The sequence below is a fragment of the Hyaena hyaena genome, unplaced genomic scaffold, assembly GCF_003009895.1.
Source record: "Hyaena hyaena isolate Hyena2069 unplaced genomic scaffold, ASM300989v1 scaffold_3, whole genome shotgun sequence".
Taxonomy (NCBI): Eukaryota; Metazoa; Chordata; class Mammalia; order Carnivora; family Hyaenidae; genus Hyaena; species Hyaena hyaena.
In genome coordinates, this window is record NW_024080635.1 from 832,762 (window position 1) to 858,451 (window position 25,690).

A 25,690-nucleotide genomic window follows, 5' to 3' on the forward strand; every position below is an offset into this window, starting at 1 on the left:
TACACTGCCTGGATTGCCTAGAGAATTATACCCGTGAGAGTTATTTGCAGATGGCTGGAAAGGGACCAAACTCTTAGGCTGCCTCTGGAACCCCCCCTACCATTGGCACATGGCTCTGCCATCGCTCCTTCTGCAGAAAGCTGTGTGAGGTCCCCTATCCCTCAGCCACTGGAGACCCAGCATTCTCAGGGGCTGCTAATTTGTCATGTAGCAAGTTTGATAGTTGGGGATGGTTGAGGGTCTTGGGAGCAGAGTGTCAGCAGGTAGCAAAAGCAAGAGATACAGGAAGGAGCTTGGGGGCTGGGGGTGGCTAATGGTGAATGGTCCCTGTTTCCTTGCCCTAGGAACCACTGTGCCTGCCCTTCTGAACAGCACCTCCAACCAGCTCTACCTTCATTTCTACTCAGATATCAGCGTGTCAGCAGCCGGCTTCCACTTGGAGTACAAAAGTGAGGATCCCAAATTTCAGCTGTGTACAGGGCCCAGGGTGGGGACTGACAGGTATCAAGGACCCACAGTGAGCAGGGGTCATGGTGGGGCTGTGTATTCTCCACCCCCCATAAGCCTGACCACAGACTTAGAGGAAGACGCTGAAGCTCAGGGAAGGTCGGAAACTCCTCAAGACTGCGCAGCCAGTAAGTGATGGAGCCAGGATTCTCACCCCAGTGTCTGCTACTCTGACACCTGCGGGCTTCCCTCTGTCCACACCAGGAATAGGAAGGGAGCACAGTCATCGGCCTCAGTCCAGTGTATACTTTGGGATGTAAGAAAATGCAAGTGCTCTCCCCTGGTCCTAAACCCTGTCCTCTCCAACCCCCGGTCCTATGATTCACCCGCCTTGAAGTTCCTGTCCTCATTAGAAACTTCACTCCTCTTGCACCAGATTTCTCCCTCCACGCTCAGAACCTTACATCCTGGCTTCCAGTGTCCAGAAGTGATCACAGTGAAAAACTCTTAAAAGGCTTGTGGATGTGCCTTTTGGGATGTTGCTGGGAGACTGTTATCCTGGAACAGTCTGCCGTTCCCCTTCCCCACTGGGTATAGGAGAGAACAGGTAGACAAAAGTACTTGTTATACATTCATCCAGCAAATAGTTTTGAGTGATTACAGTGTGCCAGGTGCTCTGCTGGGTTTTGCTAGGATTGGATAAGATCAAGGTGGTCAAGTCCTCTCAAAGTCCATTAAAGTGAGGCAGACACATGGATACAGGAGTGCATTAAAATATTTCAGGTGCTCTCCTGTATGTCCCCAAATGGTAGAGTAGTAGTTCGAAGGAGAGAATGGTCACTTCTACCTGGGACAGGTGGAGAGGTCAGTGTCATGAGGAAACATTGAGTGGCTACAATGTGGCAAGCCCTGTGCTAGATGCCTACAGAACAGAGGTGAATAATACATGGCTTCTGCCCTCAAACACACAGAATCTAGGGGGATAGATGGACAAGGGAGCAATAATTTTCGTGCAACCTAATGTGCTAAGAAAGTGCAGAAGAGGGGAGCTAAGCCTGGCCAGGTGAGACCTTACAGAAGGGGATGCCCAAATTAGGTGTGGAATGAAAAGTAAGAAATGTGGAAAGATAGAGTTGGCTTGACCATCTTTGACAGCATGGGCCCATGCAGTGGAAGCCCCAGTTGTTGCCAGAGGCCTGGTAGGGTCGACACCGAGGTATGCAAACGTCCAGCTGATCTCCAGAATGAATGAGCTTTATCCAGATGGTTGGGAGAGGATTCGTTGGATCCCAGGATGCCCGTGGCCTGAAAGAACTGAAATGGGCACCTGGTGGGAAAGACCTCAGGCAGCTTGAAGCAAGGAACCTGAGGAGCAGAGGCTAGGACACACACTTCTGAGACCTTCCTCTCTGCAGACCTCAAAGGCTTCACACTCCTCGTGGACTAAAGTAGTCTGGGTTTCCCAAATAGTTTACATTTTTTTCTGTTATCCTTTTTTCTCTGTTCTGTCCAATTTTGTTTCTTTATTTAGTATTTTAACTTGAATCCTTAAATGTTCCCTAAAATCTTTTCTTTTCTTTCTTCTTCCAAAGATATACTTCCTCTTATCATTCTGCTGCCTCATTACCAGAAAAAAAAATTCACCTCTTCTCAATTTGTTGGTGGTGGTGGTAATGGTGTTCAAGGGAACCAGTAGTTTTCTCAATACCTGATGTTTATCATGCATTGTCCTCTGATGGTGGGAAGGGCTGAGGGAAAATTGAAGTCCCCATTCGTATTTGGTGACTGAAATTCCTAGGAGCCAAAACCGTTTTTGTTTTGTTAACCTACTATTCTGTTAATTTTTGACAATCTACCAAGAGAATGCAGAAGGGAACGGCTAACTGCGACTGTGGAGGTAAATGGTTTTGAAGGGTACTGAAAAATCATATCTACTGCTATGATTCACTTAATGTTGAGTTAGTTGAAATGGAAATAGAACAATATGCTTTCTAAAGCAATAGCTTGCATATGATAAAAAAATAATAATTCTTCCTTTGTTGTAATCTTGGCTTAAGTAAAGTCAAGCTGTGCAGTATAAGAGAAATTAGAATGGACTTTTCTCTGTCTCCCTCTTTCTTTCTCTCTTGGATTGCGCTCTTCTCTCCTACCACATTCTTTTGCTGTTGCCTCCTCCCCCACCCCTCTCTCTGCCTGTATTTCTCTACTGGTCACTATGTCTCAGGTTACTAAGCTGTGGTCACCCCACTAAATGCTGAGCTGCATTATACTTAAAGTGCAGGGAGGAGTGGGGAGAAAGAGACAAGATGACAGCCAAGATGAAGTACTTCAAATTCAGCTTAATGATTGCTTTAATATTGTCTTTGGGGCCTTTAGCCCAGCTGCTGAGATTTGTGGACATAGGTCCAAACAGCCTTCCTTTCCAAGAATCACATTCACTTCTTAAAAGCACCCAGGAATTGCCTGGGGAAGGCACAAAGAAACTTTCTAGAAGAGTGAGCAGTGTTGTGTGGCTTTGATAAGGATTTGGGTTAAACAGGTGCATGCATTTGTCAAAACTCAGCAAATGTACATGTAAGATATGTCTGTTTTGTCATGTGCAAATTTTCCTCAGAGGGGAAAAAAAGCACATGTGGTTATCTCATGCACACATCGACTCTCAGCTCTCAAAGTGGAATGAGGATTCATCAGCTGCCACACAAGAAGATGGGGCTAGTGCTTGGTGGCCCAGGCTGGCCAGCCCTTCCCATTCCTTTTCCACAAGCACCTGGCTTCGTGCAGGCTCTGCATACATATGGCTTCCCAAATGGAGCCTGGATCTCCCAAGGGATCTGGGAGATCTGGGAGATCTACTAGGTGATCTACTAGGAAGATCTACTAGGAAGACTATCTATCAGAAAGTATCTACCAGGAATCTAACAGGAAGGCTGAGGCTGCCCCCTCCCAAACTCTCTGGGCTGTGCAAGTGCCTAGAATCAGACCCAACCATGAAGTCTGTTAGCCCTCGTCCCTGGAAAACCACACTGCAAGTCCCATGCATCAGTGCATGGGGATTTTTTTAGTGCCTCTTATTTATTCATTCATTTATTTATTTATTGCATCTTAAGTGTCTGCACCTGCAGAGGGGCCCCTGCAGGGCACAGGAGAGGCATGAAGCCCACCAGTCAGGAGATGCCTCAGTCCCATTTGCTGTGGGTTTCCGCCAAGAGGGAATTCAAAGCAGGATGAAGATGATTTCAGGAGAGGCGGGAAGAGGAGAGAGCAGGGCTGGGTCTCACACAAGATCATGTTGCCTGTGAGTTTGACCTCCACTTGGACAGACCCGGAGTCAGACTGGGCTCGGTTGGAATCCCGGCTCTATGGCTTGCTAAGGGCACATCTCCGCACCTCTTGGCCTGCATCCTTGCCTGTGAAATGGGATGTGAAGACTCCTTCAAGGGATGAGATGATGTGTGTGACACACCTGCCCTAGTTCTGCTTGTGGGAAGTCTCAGCAAGTGCTGCTCCAGTGATGATAGCGGGTGGGCAGCTGTGAGGAGGGCCACGATGAGGAAGATTAGGATGGATGCCCTAGCAAAGTACTGTGTCCTAGCAAATGCTGGCTATATAAGAAGGACCAAATGAGTGCAGATGAATTTGAAATCTCAAGAAAGGAGAGTGGAAGAACATTTCAGTGCCCTTAGAGGTGATCTTGGAAAGGGATGGGACCAAGATCATGATGGTCCTAGAATGCCCCATGAGAGGGTGAGATTCCATATAACACTTGAAGGGGGCCCATTTTGAATTGCTGAATAAGGAAGTCCATGATTCAAGGAGAGAGCTTAAGAAATGCCAGTTCCCTGTGAGTAGAGGATGGCCTAGGGCATGGAAGGAGAGGGAAGCTGTGAGAGATTTGCCAGTGAGACAGGGCCAAGACTGACTGTGGGTGTCAAGTGTGAGGAGCCCTCAGTACTGCTTCCAGAAAGGAGCTGGCCTCATCTTAAAAATACAACAGGAGAAATAAGGCAGCAGAGGGTCTCATCTACTAGCAAACTTTTTTCTGGGCAGTCTGTCCCAGAGAGTAGGACTTTCTGAGCCCCATGAATACACAGGTCTCTCTCTCTGATAACTGCTCTCCTTCCTCCTTGCCTTTCTTTCTCCTCTCCCAGTGTCAGTCCCCAGGAATTGTCTTCATAAGGCAAGGAAAATAGAGGGGAGTTGGGGGTCTGGGAGTAGTGAGGGAGAAGCCTGGTGAAGAGGTCTGGGGGCTTGGAGTCAGGGTGGGCATCTCCCTAGCTCTCTGCTCCAGAGTACTTCTGCTGAGCCCAGGGGGCAGCCACATGGCCCACGGGATGCCCGCCTGCCCCAAGCAGCCTCTGTCGAGCCTCTGAGCCACATAAATATTCTGACTTTGTGCGCTCTGAAGGCTAGCACTGGCCTAGAGGCTGAGGGCAGAGAAAGCACAAATTAGAGCCCTTTCTCCTCCTTGCCGCCAGCATCACCCTCTGCCTACCAGTGCACTGACCTGCCGGCCTTCTCCATTCTCCTTTCTGTTTGCCTCTGTCTCATCTAGCGGTGGGCCTGAGCAGCTGTCCAGAACCCGCTGTGCCCAGTAACGGGGTGAAGACCGGCGAGCGCTACCTGGTGAACGATGTCGTCTCTTTCCAGTGCGAGCCGGGATATGCCCTCCAGGTACCTCCCCTCGACACCCAGGGCAGGAAACAGGTGTCCCCTGAGATGTGCTGGGCCAGACTCATGCCAGCCCAGCCGCAGTCACCAAAGAAAAGGGAGAAGACCCTGAGGTCTCCTGGGACCACTGTCCTTTCCCGGAGCTGTTCATGCAAAAGACAAGCTTTGCTGACTTTGGCGATTTAACACAAGCCAGCCTCAGAATGTGTTCCTGCAAAGTTTCGGTGTGATTAGACTTCAGGAAAATTTAATCTTCCTTTGAAGGCCATGAGGGAATCTGGTAATTAAAGGAGTCTCACAAGGAACCTTTAGTAATGAGAATTCTTTAGTAATGGCTGTTAATAAAGCATCCTTCCCCAAAGTCTCTCTCCCTCTGCCTCATCCCACCCCACAGAGGGTTCGTGTATCTTTGCGTATCTTGTTCCTCAATGCAAGGCCCCTGAACAAACCCCCTCTTCTGAGTTGTACATACAATTGTGCCCACAGGGGCAATTAGCCCACCCCTGTTCCTGATTCCTCCAGGGCCACGCCCACATCTCCTGCATGCCTGGAACCGTGCGCCGCTGGAACTACCCTCCGCCACTCTGTATTGGTAAGAGAGCCCTGACCTTTTCCGTTCATTCTTACCCATTTTCTACCAGGGATTTGAGCTCAGTGACATATCATTGGGATCAAGTTCAAATCAAAAGACAGGTTGGTGTTCTGAGTCTATGCGAAGATAGTAGTTTTAGGCTGATGGGCAGTCATGACCTTTGCAAACCTTTGTCCTCACAATCGAAAAATCACAGGAGGCTTGCCCATTCGAAAATATGATGACCATGCTGATTCAGATAATTGACCAAAGCCTGAATGGAAACTCTGAGCAATTGAGGCCTTCCCCTATGACTTTTCATGGGACAGATAGATAAAATCCACTAATAAATGTGGAAGGTTACATGTGAACCAAGGGCTTAGCTTGATTGGGTTTCTTACCCTGTGCTTAGCAATGATGAAGACATCCATGGATACAAGAAAAGACAAGGTCTCAGAAGCTTATCGTCAGGTCGGGGGAGAGGGAATGTGATGTTTATTGAGTGTCTGTTATGTGCAGGTCACAGCGCTACATGTTTCCTCACAGCAGCTCTTCAGAGGAGGTATCATTGCCCTCATTTTTGCAAATAAGAAAACTAAGGCTTTTAGGATTAGAAAGTGATTGGCACCATTAGGAATAGAAACCTACTTTTCTCTGATGCTCAGCCAACTATAAAGTGCAAATCAAGGCTTACCTTGGGATAAGAAGCAAAGTGAGTGGAGGGAGCATCACTTGGGCATAATGGCATTTCCCTTCTGTGATCTCACCAGGGTGCAAGGTTTGGTCACCTGCTAAGCAGTCAGAAATGTGACTGGTCAGGGCAAGGCACTTCCGCCATTACATATTACAAAGTTCTTAACCACTCATGGTAACAGCAGTTACCGGCCATAGAGTAGCTGTTGTCAGTTTACTGTGTGCACCAGCCACTGTTCTAAGTAACATACAGTCCTTTCTGTGGTAACTTAATGACAGTCCTGTGACATAGGTGCTGTAATTGGCTCCATTTTACAAATGAGGGAAACTGGGGTTTGGAGGAGTTTAGAATTCACCCAAAGTCACACAGGAAGTGATAGCATTGGGATTGTGAGCCCAACAGTCAATGCTGGAACCCCCAACTCTGAACTTGGGCACTGTTGCATTCAGGTCTGTTTGTTACCCTCTCGCTAAAATTCCTTTGCTTAGACAGTGCATATCCTTCCCCTCCACCTTCTTCACTGGCTTCCATAATAAGCGTGTCCCTTGAAGCTCACATGACATTTTCCTAAAAGATGTGAAAGGAAAGAATTGTTGTCACCTGACCAGACACTATTTATGCTCCTACTCTGCATCTTCAGGTGACTCTGAAGTCGCCTCGATTGGATTGTCAGATGCCCTAGCCCCTCGTGGTTGGTTCTCCGTAGAATGCTAATCACAATCACTTTGGCTGAGGGCAAAGGTCAGAGTCTGAGGGTGGGCACCTGGTCGGGCCACCCAACCCCATAGAATGTATATTTGAGAATGTATATTTGTAAAGAGCATGGCATGGTGCCTGGCCCCGAGTGGGGACACAGTACATGCTAGTCCCCTTCCTTCATCCTTTCTCTTTAGTCTTGGAAGAGCTGATTGGACAGGGACAGAGGGAGATTTGAGGCACAGTATAAGAAACGGCCACACTTCTTTTGGAGCAGACCACTTTTACTGCATGACCTTGCTAAGGGAACTGACCTGCGAAGGGCATGCTCAAGGTCAAGAGTCAAAATTTGGGTTTGTGGACCATTGGGCAGTGCCGGGATGCTGGGCAGCCCTTTCTGAACGTACCTATGTACTCAATTTTGCCCATGTGTGTAGTTGTGTAAGGAGATAACCTGTAGATTCCTTTGGATTCTCGAGAGGATTTATGACTGGGGGATGGTTTAAAAAGCTGCTGCTCTAAGGGAACATCCAAATACTGACATGGCCCCGTATTCTCCTCCATGCTGTCCTAACCTTCTATCTGGTTTCATTGTCACAGCGCAGTGTGGGGGAGCAGTGGAAGAGATGGAGGGGGTGATCCTGAGTCCTGGCTTCCCAGGCAACTACCCCAGCAATATGGACTGCTCCTGGAAAATAGCGCTGCCCGTGGGCTTTGGTAAGTCTTCACGCCCAGGCCCCAGTGCTTAAAGCAACCATTCCCTGCAACCATTCAGCATAACCTTGGCCAAGACAGTATAACACTCTGCCTCTCTATTTCCTCATGTTTGACCTCTCGTAAGATTGTGAACATCAGTTAAGGATGGTAGAAATGAACACTTTGGGCACATAAAATATAGGGAAAATAATCTTAGGGATTTCCATTATCATTATTATTTGAGCAGCAAGCCGAAATTCAGGACTGTGGAATGAGAAATTACTCAGGGATGGTTGAAAAAGAAAAAAATCTGTTACAGAGACTGGACCTCAAGTTGTGCTTTTAACTTCAATATCCAATTTCTCATCCTAATTAAATTATATAGCCAAGGTCAATATGATATAGAGTTTGCATTCTTTATATGCACATTCTGGCTGGTCTTAAAGATTAGGAGATTTTTTGTGTGTGTGGAGATGGAGTATGCCAGGCACAGGGGTTGATGGGGTGTGGAGGACATTGGTCTGGGTACAAAATTTAATTGCTGATGATTCATTCCTGACTGGGAATATAATTTAACCCCAACATCTCTGTTGAAGAAATAAAAGATTTGAGTTGATGTGAAACTAATGGATCATCTTGCCTGAGTCACTGCCCTGTTCCCACGGGACAGAATGTCCTGAGGAGATTGCTCCTGCATAGGCCTGCGATATCCCACTCTGAGACCTCCGGAATGAAGGCCACCTATTTTTGTCCTTTACTATTCAGCCTAGAGTAGGTCTTATGATGGAGAAGGGGCTTTCAGGAGAAAGGTATCCAACTGACCTACTTTAAATCTGTTCTTAGTGGAGGAAGGAGGCTGGTGAACCTTCAGAGGATGGAGTCTTATATTTAGAACCATCTTCTGGAGGAACCTGAGGACAGATGATCAGGGTACAAAATGGTGAGGACTTTGGCAGCCTTGGGAAACTCCAAATTTTAGACATTGGGGGAAGAGGAGCTGGGAGACCCCATAGCTCTGCATCCAGACATGGGCCACAAGAATCTCAGATGATAGAAGGATGGAAGGAATGAAGCATCCAGAGGAAAATGGACATTTAAATGGGAAAAACATCACTGTTCTCTTTAAGTCCTGATGTTCAGCCACCAGAGCTCTCTATCTCGAAAGCCTGGGTGCTTATTCAGCCTCTGGAGAATAAGGTCCAATCACAGAAGACCTTGCTTTCAAGTGAAGGTTGGACTCCAGCGCCCACCCTAATATGGCACCTGGTTTCAATGTGTAAAGAGCCACTGGATTTACAAGCTTCTACCACTAGATGGCAGTGGTCATGCCCAGTTCTTTCCAAGCCCATTGAATTCAGAAACCCTGGAATCCTGGAAGAGTCCCTTGGATGGACATGCTGCCCACAGTGTTGGGATGATGCATGGGCTGCAGGCGACGTGTCCCAAAGTGCTCATTGTAAAACTGTCTATATTTTGAAAACAATCTGCATGTTCATTAATAGGGTAGTGATTAGTGTAGTTGAGTAATTCATAAAATGGAATTAATTAATATGTAGTTAAAACCAATGAACTTTATATATCAACAAGATTGAACCTTGAAAAACACAATATTGAACAACAAAGTTTCTGAAATTATATGTACAGTATAACAACATTATGTAAATGTTTAAGACAAATAAATCAGACAGATATTTAAGAATCTAAACACATGAGCTGAGGGGCATCTGGGTGGCTCAGTCAGTTGAGTGTCTGACTTCGGCTCAGGTCATGATCTCACTGCTGGGGCTCTGTGCTGACAGCTTGAAGCCTGGAGCCTACCCTGGATTCTGTGTCTCCCTCTCTTTCAGTTCCTCCCCCACTCATACTCTGACTCAATCTTTCTTTCTCTCTCTCAAAAATAAATAACATTAAAAAATTTTTACTGGGGCGCCTGGGTGGCTTAGTCGGTTAAGCGTCCGACTTTCGCTTAGGTCATGATCTCGCAGTTCGTGGGTTCGAGCCCCGCGTCGGGCTCTGTGCTGACTGCCAGCTCAGAGCCTGGAGCCTGTTTCAGAGTTTGTGTCTCCCTCTCTCTCTGACCCTCCCCTGCTCACGCTGTCTCTCTCTCTCCTAGAAATAAATAAAACATTTAAAAAAATTTTTTTTAATAAAAAATAAAGCAATTAATTAATTAAGAAAACATGAACTGAAAGAAATCTTTCCAATTCATGAGAGTGGCCTTCTGTTGAGGGAATAAAGGCAGTGGGAGAGAGCAAGAGACATGAAGAGTCCTCATTATTATAAGTCAAGTCTTTACTCTATTTAAATAATTAGATGCAAAAAAAATCACATATATGTGTCCATTCTACAAAACTTAGCAAGTACCAAAAAGAACACTTTAAAGATTAGAATCCATCTACAACCCCACCATGCAGAGATGATCACTAGCAGCTTAGTGCTCACTGTTAGACTGTAACCCCCATAAAGACAAGGACCTGGTAGATCTTATTCATCCCTGTGCAGCGCCTAGCATGGCCCTGATACATACCACATGCTCAGTGACTATTATTAGTGAATCAATGAACATTCTTCTAGTTTTTTAATAACAAAATTAGAATTATATAATGCATGCTACCTTGCAGTCCGATTTTCACAATTAACATAGTGGACATTTTCCTATTTGCTCAGTAAATATATGTCTTCAATATCATTTTTAATGGTCATCTAATTTTGAGAAATCTTGCCAGTAAACAAATGTCAATCTTCCCACCTCCCTTCTGCAGAGTATATTAATATGTAAGTCAAGGGCTTAATTAGATCCACTTAACCTGTCACGTGGTTAGGAGATCTTGATTAATCCAGTAAAATCCCTGAGTATAAACCTCACTGACAATGTATTCTTCCAATTTCTGGATTGTCATAAGTGTTCTAGAAGATACCAGTATGATGGATTTCATGTCTTTTGATTGGGCATAGTTATTTTTAGGTGCTGGTATTTTTAAGTAAAAAGTTTTCTTTTAGCAAAGCTATCTTTATCCTAATAGTAGGTTTATGAACCACAAATCAAATATTAGCCCTGAGCTTTGTTTTCAGTAAAATAAAATGGACGAGGAATGGAGCTCTGGAATGACCAGTGCCCTTTATTCTGAGTGAATAATATATTTTTAAGTTCAATACTGCCTCAAGACAAAAGACTGGACTGTACGGTAACTCCCAGAGTTGTGTTCCGGGGATCGGTTGGGTAGGAGGCGAGCAGCAGGGACACACAAGGTCTGGCAGGGCAGGCTTCTATGAGTCCGCACGTTTGAAGCAGATCGCTATTGCACTGGGCACTGTCTGCCTTGGTCTTGCTCCCAGGAGCTCACATCCAGTTCCTGAACTTCTCCACCGAGCCTAACCACGACTTCATAGAAATCCGCAACGGCCCCTACGAGACCAGCCGCATGATGGGCAGATTCAGTGGAAGTGAGCTCCCAGGCTCCCTGCTCTCCACATCCCACGAGACCACTGTGTATTTCCACAGCGACCACTCCCAGAACCGGCCAGGATTCAAGCTGGAGTATCAAGGTAAAGACAAGGAATGCCCATTTGCTCCTATCCAATCCCTTCTCTTACCCACAACCACCAACTTCCCAGCCCTCCACGTAGGGGAAGAGAGAACCCAAGAAGGGCTTGGAGGGTGGGGAGGGTGGGGCAGGGAACAGGCCTATCTATGAAGGCTTCCTTTTGGTGGCATGTCTCTGTGGCCCCATGAAGATATCTAATCTCCTTTGACAAGCCTCTTCCAGGGTTACAGGCCCAACGGCCAACAGTTTTCCCTGAGCTTTCCCATCAGGCATCCCTGAGCGTCCAGCCAGCCACTTCCTCTCAGCCTTGATAGGCTTACTTAGTCCCTCTGGGTCCTCCCCTGTGTGTCAAGCCCAATTTCTCTCAGCAAAGCTCCTCCTATCACATGACAGAGGATTCTGGTAACAACCCTGGAGTGCCCACTGAGCCTTCACAATGAGACAAGCCCGTTGACTCCTACTGAGGGTTTTCCTGACCATGCTCATTGGGGCTCTACCTTGCTGAGGTGAAATCCTGCGGCAGGCTCCAGCCCTCCTAGCATACTTTCCTTGGAACAAACCCCATCTACCTCAACCCATGCTTCCCCTGTGTGAGGGGCCCTTACCTGTGGCTGTGCACACTGCACTCAATCTGTGTAGCTATACACAGCAGCCCCACATGGGCCCAACTTCTCCCTCAGATGCTGCCCTAATGTGACTGACTGAACCATTGGTTCTAACCCCTTTTTCCAGATTCTTTGGCTAACTTTTTTTTTCGTAATTTTGGACTTTGTTCCAATCTAATACATGCTTATTAAAAAATTAAAACATTACAGATGTTCTTGTGAGTACATCATCCAAAGTCAAACTTCTCCCATAATCCTATCGCCAACCCCACCTCATGGAGAGATACCAACTAAAGCCCCATTATTTTCTGTACATATATTGATGTAACTATATCATTACATTTTATCCAAAATTGTATCATAGTATAAGTATTGTTTTGCAATTTTATTTTTTAAACTTAACTTTTAATTATATAAGCAGTTTACAAACACATTCACCTTGTTAAAAAGAAAGGGAGGGAGAAAGGACGAAGGGAAGGAAGGAAGAAATTAAAGCATTACAGACAAGGCCAAGCCTTCCCTGTCTACAGCCTCCAACCCCAGGCTTATTCCTCAGAAATAATCACTGTTGTTTTCATATGATCTTTCCAGATCTTTTTCCCTTTGTTGACATGGAAACATATATGTTATATGTACCTATGAGGATATGTAATGTGTCATGACTTTCTTGGTTGTGTTTCCTATATAAATATATAGAATGGCCTACATACATAATGTCTGGTATTGGGCTTTTTCATCCCCTGTCGGAGATGAATACTGGCCATGGATTCAGGCTTGTCATTTAGGGAAAAGGGTATTCTATAAGGTGGGCACAGTTGGGTGGGCCGGTTACATGGGCACTGCCTCCTTAGAAGGAACATCAGGGAGTGTGGCTGGGCTCGCCACCACCTGGGACACCTCAGGAGGAGGAGCTGGGCCTCTCACACCCATGACATGGCAGGGAGACGCTGTGTTTCTCTCTCAGAGAATGCTGGCCTCCTTGGTAGGAACAGAGCTGCCTCACCCGGGGAAGCTGTGTGTGGGCTCATCACAGAGGCAGGCCCAACTGAGAGTGCATGTACCTGCCAAAGGCACACAACTTCCGTGGGCGGCGTGGGCTGTCAAATGGGTCATGACACATCAGACAGCCACATTCTGCCACATCATCAGCACTCCCCTCTGGGACACACACGTGCCTTTCTCGGGCTTCCCCTGTGTCTTCGTTTGCTAGGACTGTCGTAAAAAATACCACAGACTGGGGCAGGGGCGTAGAGGGGAATCTTCAACAATGCACATTTATTCCCTCACAGCTCTGGAGACTGGCAAGTCCCAAGATCAAGGTATCTGCAGGGTTGGTTCCTTCTGAGGGCTGTGAGGGCAAATCTGTCCCAGGCCTCTGTCCTCACTTCTGGTGGTTTGCTAGCCATCTGGAATTCTTTGGCTTGTAGGAACATCACCCCATCTTTGGCTTCACATCCCTGTATGTCTCCACATTTCCCTTTTGTATAAGGACACCAGTTATATTGGACTAGAGCCCACCCTAATGACCTCATTTTAATTTAGGTAAAGATAGGCAAAGACCCTCTCTCCAAATAAGGTTACATTCTGAGGTATTAGAGGTTAGGACTTCAACATATGAATTTGGGCAGGGGACACAATTCAACCCATAACACCTCCGACAGGCCCAAGTGCTCTCCCTGAAGCTTCTTCTGTTGGATAAATGCAAGTACTGATGACACTACCATTGTGACAGGGATGGCATTGGAAGGCACATTGTGCCTTCACCCCTGTGATAGGCACAGCCCTGCCCACTGAGTCCACATGATGGGACCAGACACCCACTGTGTTCCCCATGTGATAAGCCCACTTGTCCCTATAAAAGTTGTGCCCCTGAGTCCCTCAGAGTTCATTGATGTCTCCCCCTAGAAGAGACCTACTATCTTCACAGAGCCCTGGTCTCAAGCTCAGTCCCTCTCACACCCACCTAGGCTTCTGAGACACAGGCCAACACTCAGCCAGCAGCCCCCTTGTGGCGTGCACATCACTCATACTGGAGCTTCACATATTCAGAGGCCCAGCCCTCTGAGGATTTCCCCTTGTTGGGAGGAAGCAAGGCATAGGGCAGAGGGGTTCTAAGTATGCATTCAGAGGCCCAACACCTCCACCAGGAGTTGGTCCAACTGTGTGAGAGGCACAGATGTCTACTCTATGGCAGGCCCACCTCCCCCCATTTTACTTTCATGACTCGGTGGATGTTCCCCTTGAGGCTTCCCTCAGGTCACAGGCCCAGCTACTTCCTCAGGGCCTGCCCAAGCTCCACAGACCTAATGATGCCTACAGGCCCACGCTTAGTGCCAGAGCAGCTGCTCTCCCTCAGATTTGTCCTTGGCTTCCATTAGACTTCTCATTTGTGACGGCCCCAACCCCTCAGACTGGGTTGTGTCTAGTGCCAGAGGCCCAGGTGCTTCCACCGAGGCCTCCCAATTTATGACAGGCGCAAATAGTTCTCCCTGCCCAGTGGGCCCACATTCTCCACTTACACCCTCCTTAGCCCCTTGGAGCTGTACCTTGTACACAATGTCTGACCACTCACTCCAGGTTTTTCCTCTATGAAAAGACCTGTTTCCAAGAGTCACCTGTCCCCACTGAGGCATTCTGTCAAGCAGGCCCAGGTCTTTGCAGTCCTGTAACTTTCTTTGAAGAAATCCAACTCCTTACTTTTTCTCAAAATTCCTCCTGTTAAACACTCTGAACTTCCTAGGCTGGAGTTTTCCTTTCTCAGGTAAATATTCCCATAAAATTTTTACTAATAGCATAAGCCACTCTTACTGAGCCTCTCATTGTGGCAGGCTAAACTTACTTCATTAAAACTTCTTGGGACATCAGTGTGGCTCAGTCAGTTAAGTGTCCGACTTCAGCTCAGGTCACGATCTTGCAGTCTGTGAGCTTGAGCCCCGTGTTGGGCTCTGTGCTGACAGCTCAGAGCCTAGAGCCTGCTTCAGATTCTGTGTCTCCTCTCTCTCTCTCTCTCTGTCTCTGCACCTCCCGTGTGCACTCTCTCCCCCTCTCTCAAAATAAATAAATAAACTTTAAAAAGTTGTTTTAAAAACTGTATCTGTTCCCACCATAGCGTCTCCATCTGGGGCAAACCCAGGTGCTCTCCCTGAGGAGCGCTTCTTCAGGAAAGCTAATCATTCTGCCTCTTTGGGTTCATTTCTGCCTATAGGCCCAACCTCTCCCTTGAAGCTTCTTCTGCTAGAACAGGCTCTGAGATTTTTTTTTTAATGTTTTTTTTATTTATTTCTAGGTGAGAGAGAGACAGCATGAGCAGGGAAGGGTCAGAGAGAGAGGGAGACACAGACTCTGAAACAGGCTCCAGGCCCCGAGCTGGCAGTCAGCACAGAGCCCAACGCGGGGCTCGAACCCACGAACCATGAGATCATGACCTAAGCGAAAGTCGACGCTTAACCGACTAAACCACTCAGGCACCCCCAGGCTCTGAGATTTTTGAAAGCAGTCCAGGGACTCTCACTTAAGTGTCTCTCTTTCTGAAAAGCCCAGCTCCTTCCACATGAGAAAGTTCCTATAAGAGACTTTCCCTCTGGCTGCTCCTAACTTCTGGCATGAGGCCACTCTCTTCTGGCCCCTCACCATCACTGGGTCCAGAAGTTCCCACTGAGGCTTCTCTTTAGATGCCCAGCCCGTTCATTCAGTCACCTCACTGGGCAGCAGTCTCCCTGCTTCTACTAACCGTCATTTGCCATATCGTCCAACCCTTCTGCTGCTGTCAGGGCCACATGTCTCGTTTGGCTGACCAGCCACCCACTCCCACCATAGCTGCTCCATTTTTTGACACACACAATCACCTCAATGATTTCCCAGTGAAACCTGCCAGGTTCCTCCCACTGAGGCCTCCCTCAGTAAGATGTTGACTGGAAATACACAACATCGTCACCACCCCAGAAGGAGGGATCTGGAAATGTCAGCTTCGTGATCGTTGTTATTTATGTTGTTATTACATGTAATGAATGCATCCACTTCCATGGAGCATTCATTTGATCTCAACTCCCACTGAGAATTTCCACTGTCAAACGCTCTGTCTACCCTACGCTGCCAATTTCCTGTGTAGGGTGGGCCTGATTCTGGCCACAACAGCTGTTCTTTTTCCTGTGGATCCCATTAATTGGAGACTGTGCTCTGTGCACATATGCTCAGCAAACCCCTCTGCACCCCCTCCCTGTTGGACAGGCCTCCGATACTTCCATTAAGGCATCTCCTTTTGCGTTTGACTCACCAATTCTCAAGGAAGCAGCTTTCTTGCTCTTTGGAGAGACTTCTTTGTATTACAGTCACAGATACTCCTTTTTATCTAGTGATTCCCTCTGAAAAACTTTTCTCCTGATCACAGGCTTGATTTACTCCCACCAAGTTCCCTCCATCTTGAAAGGTTCTAGTTTCTCCAAGTCCGAAAGATGCCACTCAAGTCCTCCTATGACTGCTTCCTTTGTTTGTGATCTAGAACATGGTTGTTAGGATTAAATGAGACGATCCACATGAAAGAATGGAGGGCAATGCCCAGCCCCAAGCAGGTGCTCAATGAATAAGGGTTCAACCTAGCATTGTCTTCCCTAAGCTTCCTTCTCCCATGGAGATAGTCATAACTGATAACAGTTATTTAGCTCTTACTACGTGTCATAATATATAAAGGGCTATGCATATAATAGCCCACTTAATCCTCACAATAGCCATTTTCTAAATGAGAAAACAGAGGCATAGAAAAATGTCTTCCCCAAAGCCAACAACTAGTAAATGACAAAGGTCCATCTGAGTCCAAGTCTTGGTGCTTCACCACTGTACTTACTTTCTGCTGCTCCTATATTCTGGTTGAGGGGAAAATGTCCAGAGAGAATAAAGTAACTTTCTCTCCTGATCTTTTCCAGCCTATGAACTTCAAGAGTGCCCAGACCCAGAGCCTTTTGCCAATGGCATTGTGAGGGGAGCTGGCTACAATGTTGGACAATCAGTGACCTTCGAGTGCCTGCCAGGATATCAACTGATGGGCCACCCTGTCCTCACATGTCAACATGGCACCAACCGGAATTGGGACCACCCCCTTCCCAGGTGTGAAGGTATGTCCCTCCCTCATCCCTGGTGATTCCTTCTAAGGAGACTGATTCAGAGTACTCCTATGCCCCATGGACTTTCCCATGCTGGGGAGTCCAGGCAAACCTTGCCCATTCTGTTTTCATATGGAAGAGGCCCAGCTTATCCAGGGAAAGAGTCCCAGGGACAGACTTCTGGGCCAGGCTTGGGAGGACCTGGAGGAGATGTGAGCCACAGCCAAGGGAATACCTGCTCAACCCTTGGGAAGTCCCAATCCATTAGAAAGGAAGACTCTGTAATCTTTATCTCTTTCCTGAGATCCACACTTATATATCCAAAAACTTATTAAAGAGCCTTACTTATCCAGAGGTACCTAAATCCTAATAAATTAGAAATTAAAGGTACTATCTTTCTGCCATTCAATGGAAATCCATCTAGTGAAGAGCACCTCTAGTCACCTGATTACTTGGCCCTTATTTTGACACCTCCCTTTCCCCCATCTGACTTATTCACCAAGTCTTGATGATTCTACATCCTTGGTACCTTTCAAATGCATCCACTTCTCTCTGTCCATTGCTTCTGCCTTAATCCAGGCCACCACTTTGATGAGGCTCCTCACTGGTCTTCAGTCTTGCCTTCCTCAATCCATTTTTCCCAGTGTAGCCGGTGTGCATCTTCAAAACCATTAACATACTCCAGACTTTCCCCTGCTCAGAAGCCAGCAAGGTATCCCCATCTCTCTTGGGGTAAATTCCAAACCCTCAGGGTATGGTGCCTGCATACCTCCCAGGATTCTCCACACTCACAGATATTATGTCCAGCTAAGCTGAAATACTTGCAGTCATCCGAGTGTATCTTGTTCTCTTGCCTCTGGTTCTTAACACATACTGTCCCTCCCTGATAGAACATCACTCTCCTCTCTTGCCTTGTCTACTTAGCCTTGTCATCCCTCAGCTCTGAGTCTTAATAGGAATAATACCAAGAATCCTTCCCCACTCTCACAAGACCAGAGAAGGGGTCTCCCAGTTGTTCCTCTGGCATTCCATGTTGACAGCGTGTTCCACTCTGTGCTATAAGACACCAGTCTACTTAGCTATATCCCAGTGGGCTGTGAGTGCTATGGAGCAAAACCACGTGCCATGGTATCCTTGCTCCCCTTTGTCTCCCAGGCTGTGCCTGACACTGACACTGAGTGGATGTCCAGTATGTGTAGGAAAGAGGGTGTGTCCATGCATATCCCCTTCGGAACACATGTGCATTCACAGGAGACCTGTCTTCTGCCTAGAGGCATTGGGATTCTTTCTCTTTGCTTTGGTCCGCCCCCATCCAGATGTCTGCTTGTTGCCCCATGGCCAGCCACATATACTCTTTAGTCTGGATGAGGGTTTGTCTGTATGTTTGTTTGTTTGCTCTTTTTCCTCCTCCCTCGTGACTAAATCAGAACATTATGGAGACTTCAAGGCCTCTTCACCCCTTACCCAAAGCCTAGATCAGAATGAGCCTAAAATTGGGTGTTACTTTCAAGGGACAGGAAAATAGGGAGAGAGGATCATATCTATACAGCAAATGCCTTCTCTATGAGCTGACTACCAGGCTGGACATTTTACATGCCTCAGTTTACAGAACCACCACCTGTAACTACCCCAGTCCTACATGGAGATACTCTTATTCCCATTTCACACCTGAAGAAAGAGGCTAAATTAATGTCTGGGGCCATCTAGTCAATAAATGGTTTAGCCATGATTTGAACCTAGCTGGCTTTCACTACAAGAATCCTCATATCTTAGATCAAGACCAAATGTACCACTCTAAGAACCTTGGAGAAAATAAGGAGAGAGAGAGAGAGAAATACTCCCATCATTTCTTAGCTCATCCCAGCAAAAGAACTACAGCCCTGCTCTGAATTCTGTCCTCCACTCCATTCCTTGGAAGGAAAGGAAGAGTTCCAGTGGGTTCTTCCTCTTTGACAGGTCTCATCCACAAGAAGAAGAGGGAGATCAGGGGCTGAGGTGGCCCCTAGAGGCATGTGCTCTGAAGGTCAGGGGACAGATGGGGAGTGGTGTGCTAGGACCAGTGGGAAAAACCACACATAGTCATCTGCAGCCTCATCACCTCTCCCCATCCCTCTTGACCTCCCTGAGCAGAATAATTTGTGCTGGGTACCAGCACTTCATAAGGAAGTCATCTGAATTTTCAGGTGGGGGGTGATCTCCCACATTCATCTGTGTTTGTGTCCCTTCCCTGGCAGTCCCCTGTGGCGGGAACATCACCTCTTCCAATGGCACTGTGTACTCCCCGGGCTTCCCCAGTCCATACTCCAGCTCTCAGGACTGTGTCTGGCTGATCATCGTGCCCATTGGTCATGGCGTCCGCCTCAACCTCAGCCTGCTGCAGACAGAGCCCTCCGGAGACTTCATCACCATCTGGTAGGGCCAGCTGCCATGTTGACAGCCAATTAGAAAGGGGCATTCACTGGACTCTAAGCTGGGTTACTCATCTCTTTGTTTAGAAAACCAAGAGCTGCATGGTTTTAAATGGTGGTCCATTTCCTGGCTTTCAAATAAACATAGTAAATGAGTAAGGGCTCAGCTTCAAATTACCCTTTGTGACTCCAGGAAGGGAGATGAATAGCAGAGCAGTGGTTTCCAACCTGGAGTCCAACCTCGGGGTCAGAGGACAGTGAGTGGGTGTGTGAATAGGAATGGTTGTAGCTACACAAAATTTGCTGTTTTTCCAGAGCACAAACCAAAATCCTACATTTACCTAACATAAGCTACCCAGACTAGTGACAGTTTGGCGGTAGAATTCTGTGAAGTCCCACTGATCAACTCCTGCTAAGCCAGTATTGTCCAACACAATGTTCTGCAGTAATGGGAACATTCTATATCTGTGCTGTCCATTACCATAGCCACCGGCTACAGGTGGCCATTGAGTACTTGAATGTGACTAGAGTGACCAAGGAACTAATTTTTAAACTTTATTTAATTTTAATTAAATGTAAATAGCCTGTGTGGTTTACTGGTTACCAAATTGATGGTTCCATGCTGAGTGAGAGTTAGAATATCTCGAATCGATTTTAAAATGGGAAAATGAATTAGTAATCAATAGATGTAGTCTCCTAGACAGTCCTTTCCAAACCACCGGATCTTTGGACAAATATATAATTTCAAAATTCTTTTGTTTGGGGGTTACTGCCATTCTGGGAATCAGCAGGGGATCGTGGGATTCTCTTTCCCAAATTTCCAGAGCTGGATAACCGTAATTAGACTGCCCTGGATTAATTTTCAGTGTCCTTTCCAGGCTATGGCTAAGGACTAGATATGTTTCCAAGGAAGAAATCCTTTGCCTAGAAAGGCAACCGGATGTCTCTGCCTGGGGACAAGGATGTGGGGCTGGTGTGAATAGTAGCATGAGCTTCCTGGAGGCTCTTCCTCAGCCCCATCCTACTGCTGCTCAGACTCTGAGAATCTGTGATAAGACCTGCAACCCTGCCCAGTGGCTCCTGCTTCTTGGGTGAGACTGTTGCCCTCCAGAGCCCACTATGGAGGCAGGGCTGGTGAAACATCAGGTGGATAAGGAGTCAATGTGAGCCTTGCCTGCTCTATCAGCTTTGTCGGCAGACTGAGTTGGGAGAGATTAGAGAGAAGTCTACAGGGCATTGGAGAAAGACAATGTCAAGTGCAAGAAGAGTCACAGCCTCCCACTCCAGGTCTCTCTTAGGGCCACTGATGGGACCGGGCAGAGCCATAGTAACTCATGACATGCCAGCACTTTCTTTCCTACGTGCAGGGATGGGCCTCAGCAGACAGCTCCACAACTTGGAGTCTTCAGCCGGAGCTTGGCCAAGAAAACACTGCACAGCTCATCCAACCAGGTCCTGCTCAAGTTCCACCGTGATGCAGCCATGGGTGGGATCTTCGCCATAGCCTTCTCTGGTCAGTATGGAAGCCTGGTGTGAGGGAAGCACCATGCTTTTGAATAAGGGCTGGACTTGACCTCTGGCTCCACGATTCTCAATTGTGTGATTTTGAATGAGTTACATAGCTTCTCAGCCTCAGGGTCATCAGAGTTATAAGACTTGACTTACATGTGTTTTACCTATGTGAAACCTCCTAGCACAGGGCTCCGTGCATGTAAGTTTTCCTCCTTCACACACACTCTGTAGCAGAGAGGCACATGATGCTGACCCTGGTGCCAAGTCCAAGCTTACAGGCAGCAGGATGAGGCTTCTCACCCGACAGGTTCACATCTATTCACTGGCTGGGTTTTCTGCTTACTTGTGTCCCAGCTTGTCCCTTGGCACCCTCTACAGGGCTGTCCCACTCCGCTGGAATTCGGGGCTTCTGTTGGCCTCACAGGAAGTACCGTGCCCAAGTGAAGTCATGGAGAATTCAAGCAGGACAAGCATGAACAATTCAGGTTAGGGTTGTCCTTATCAGCAGCCAGTTTTCTTCTAAGAGCCCCAAGTTATGGACCCGGATACGTCCTCATTTTTGTTATAGTGGATACAGAATAGAAAAACTTATACAAAGTTCTCTGGGGGCTTGTGCCTATCTATAGAATAATCCTCCATATTACAGTTTGCAGAGAATTACATATATTTGAACTAGAAATCGGGAGACCTTGACTTTATTCCTGCCTCCATCTTGCAAACACTGGGTTTTATCAGATTTTTAAATTTTTGCCATTCTGGTGGATTCATGAAATAGCATTTACTCTTATGTTAATGATGAGGTGAGCATCCTTTCATATCTTCATTGGCTATTCATGCTTTCTGCTCTGTGAAATGCCTGCTCCCCGTAGAGCTTTCTTCCTCCAAGGAGAGAGAGATAACAAACCAATAAGCAGACAAATAAAATCTTTGCAATTTGTAATAGGTTGCTATGGAGGAAGCAAATAAGATAGCAAACAAAAAGGTGGGGAACTCTGCTTCATGTAGAATAATTGTGGAAAACCTGTCGAGAGGTGATATCTGAGACAAGAACTAAAGAAAAAGAGGGAGGTAGACGCGGAGATTGGGGAGCAGGACTGGTGTGGGGGAAGAATGTCTGCCTTTCTATAGGCAAACATTAGCTCTAAATAAATTTCTTCTCATATAAGGACTAATAAGTGGAAAAGACATGTACCTTAAGGAGACCTAGGAATAAGATTCTACAGTATTTTTTAATGAGAAAATAGGATTTGAATTGCAGATGCTTCCAGCATGAAAGTCTAGACAATATGGACTCCAAATAAGAGACAAATAAATGGGGAGCTAAATGTCTTCCCTTCCTGAACCATTCAGTCCTGAAGCTGTAATATGGGATGAAGCGAAGTGGCATCCATTCCTCCAGGGCATGAACCAGGCTGGAGTGTCAGAGGGGAGAGGGAGTCCATGCTGAGGGGCAGCATCTGTACAGGGACAGGACTGGCATGGAGTGTCCAGGCTCTGAGCAAATGGAGGGAACATCCTTGTGGGGTAGGATCCCCAGCAGAGTGAGGAGGGTATCCACACAGAGGATCCATCAGAGCCTGGGAAGGGTGGGGGGAGGTGGTGAGGAGTGCATTTGCATAAGGGAGCAGTGGCAAGAGAGATGGGAACTTAGTTCCCTACGGATGACTGATAAATAAATGACTATATTAAGGACAACAGGTGTCTCACTGAAAGAGAAGACGGTTAGAAATATGGAAAGAACAAAAATTAGAATATACCCATAGAATTGGATTGGAACTGGAGGTATCACTGTGAGCTGTGGTTTTTAATATGTACACATAGATATAGAAGGAAATAAGGGTATAAATGTGGGGTGTACACATACATACATTCCTTAGCTCTTTACACTAAGAAGGCTTTGAAGCAATGACTCCTCAATAACAATGAACACATCCAGCTCTAGTTATGGTTTTCCAATACTGTTTTCCACTAAAATGGACCAAGACACCTTAAAGAAATGGCTGATTCAGGGACTGAGGCAGACAAAGTACAAGATGTGCCTCTGGAACGTTTTATGGCAGAAAGCAAGGAGCGCTCAAGGAATGATGCAGACGTGATAGAGGGACATAGACACAGGCTTGAAGGGGCTCCCAGTGACCATAATGGGGATAATTTGAACATCCAAGGAATTAATATTGGTTAGCAAATGGTAGCTGATTGCATAGACCAGGATACCATGTATAGCCAAACAGGTACAAATTAGTTAAACGATTATTAATTAAAATGTTATGAAGAGCAGGATATTTCCATACCTTCAAACTGTCTCTTCACACAAAAATCACAAAGGGAAAAAAGAACAGCTTTAGAGTAGAGAAGCCTGGAGGACAGCACTTTAATCAAGTGACCCAAGTGACCATCATGAGTAACGGGACAAACTGAAATCTTACCCCACCAGATTGGATACAAAGAGAAGAACCCAGCATCACCTCTGTGATAGTCCAATAAAGGCAAAGATGCCCAACTTGAATGCAATCATGAGGAATCTGTCAAACGTAAAGAGGGAGTAATGTAAAATAGTATTACAGACTAGCAATTAACTGACATATAATCTTCAAAAGCGTAAAAGTCATGAAGGTCAAGGAAAGACTTTGGGAGTGTTCCAGACTAAAAAAATACATGACAACACAATACAGTGTATGATTCTGAACTGGATCCTTTTGCTGTTAAGGACTTTACTAGGACAAGTGGAAAGATTTGAGTGGACATGAGGATTAGTTGGCAGTACCGTATCAGAGGTAATTTCCTGCTTCTGATGGTTGTATGTGGTTTTGCAAGATAATGTGCTTGTTTGTTGGAAACACACACCAAAATATTCTGTGGTTATCGGGCATCATGTTGGTCACTTACTTTCTTCTGGTTCATGAAAAATGTTTTTTGTACAATACTTCCAATTTTTCTTGTACCTTTGTGATAGTTTCCAATTAAAATTTTTATACAAGGGGAGCTAGATAATAATTTTTAAAAAAGTTTAAAAAAGAAATGTAGTAGCACAGTTAAATTGGCATAAGAATAAACAAAGAACAGAACCGACAATGCAGAAAACCAGTTCAGAGAAGTGGAGGAAAAGCCCAACACAAAGAACAAAATGGACAAATACTTGAAAATTATAGAGGAGAAAATGGCAAATAGAGAGATCCAGTAAACAAAGAATGTACGGATTAAAAAGTATCTATGACAAAAAGAGCCAGATCTACGGAATAGAAATAATAAAATAAAACTCTTCTGAGATGAAGGAAAACCCTTGCATATAGAACAAAGGAGCTCAGTACATACCAGGAGAAATCAAAATGAGCCTGGCAAGTTTTTCAAATATCAAGGATGAAGGGTAGAATAAATCTACCAGAATCCAGGCTGAGAGACTTAACTACAAGGAGCCAAAATCAACAGTCCTCTGCCTAATTGTTCCTGGCATTCAATTCTAGAAAATCAGAGGCATTTTTATAGATGTTTAAGGAAAAGATAGTTGGGAACATAACATGTGAAGGCATGAGACAGTCATCTGTAGACACCCAAGAGATTAAAATCATTGTCACCCATATCTCAATTTGAATTGTTCCTCAAGGATGTAGCCACCCACTGAGGAATGAACCAATAACTCAATTCAGAAAAGTTGTGTAAAAAATTAAAATGGAAGCACTAACTAGCTAACCACAGATTTAAGCAGTAATAACTGAAAACATAGATCCCTAACATAATGCAAATAATTCTTTAAAATTTTTAAGATTGTTTCATGTTAACAAATACCCAAGTAGCCAGAAGAGGTATAGGAGAAAGGGATATCCTTTTCTCTCATAGGGGTAGAATCAGTAGATAATATTCAATTACTAACTTTGATAATTAGAAAAGTCAGGGTTCCAAGTATATATTTTAGTCACTAAGAAGTTAAAAACAGGTTATAGCACTTTTAAATCACCAAAAGAAAAAAAGTAAGCAAAACACAACTCATATACAAAAGGTGGAAAGCAACAGAAGCTATAGGAACAAAGATACAGACAGCACAGACTAAAACAATAAAATAAAATCATTCAGTTACTATGGAAAATACAAATATATTTTCCATCCAGGAACACAACTAAGGTACAGTGACAGTTTAAACATAAAATGATGGGTAGTGATGTATTTGGCAAACACAAGCAACAACAGCAATCAAAGAGTAGCCTTCAAAGCAAAAAGCATTAAATGGAAAAAACAGATTCTTATATTAGAGAACAACCCGCAACAATTTTTAAAATGATAATCCTGATGGGAAGGTTGCAGGAAGATGCTCACTTGGTGGCGGGCAGTGTGAAAATGCATATCAAAAAGCTATACACAGTGTGATCAGCCACAGTCAAACATTTTTGGCTGTCTGCAGAGCTCGTAATGATCTCCTTAGCTACTTCTGTCACATAGGCAGTTGTCAACTATGTTTGTATATTCTACACCGCTCCATGTCCCCCGCCAACCCCAGACACAGTGGCTTGAACCACAGGTGGGCCCTGACCTGACTCCAGCAGAGGGAATCAGGTGTCCTCTCTTGGGAACTTGAAGCTGAACCAAAGAGATTCTAGATTCATCTCTGGAAGAGAGATGATATAAATTCAAGTGCACCGGATTGCCTGTCTTCTCCTGTCCTTGTAGACTGAGAAATACAAAGTTTCAATGTGTGGAAAGAAAGTGACCAAGACGTGCGGGGGTGGTCTACTGGGTTCCTGGTGGACCCCAGGTCCTTGT

At 45.8% G+C, this 25,690-nt stretch overlaps 1 protein-coding gene across 1 annotated transcript in view; it reads left to right on the plus strand.

Moving 5' to 3' along the window:
• The window catches only part of CSMD2 (CUB and Sushi multiple domains 2), a 597,675-nt gene that overhangs the window by 483,493 nt on the left and 88,492 nt on the right, over window positions 1–25,690 (plus strand). The window contains exons 37-44 of the mRNA XM_039231736.1: window positions 345–449; window positions 5,000–5,118; window positions 5,638–5,707; window positions 7,677–7,793; window positions 11,109–11,318; window positions 16,842–17,030; window positions 19,253–19,430; window positions 20,794–20,939. Of these exons, the coding sequence (XP_039087667.1) occupies window positions 345–449; window positions 5,000–5,118; window positions 5,638–5,707; window positions 7,677–7,793; window positions 11,109–11,318; window positions 16,842–17,030; window positions 19,253–19,430; window positions 20,794–20,939 (1,134 nt within the window). The remainder of the gene's footprint in view (window positions 1–344; window positions 450–4,999; window positions 5,119–5,637; window positions 5,708–7,676; window positions 7,794–11,108; window positions 11,319–16,841; window positions 17,031–19,252; window positions 19,431–20,793; window positions 20,940–25,690) is intronic.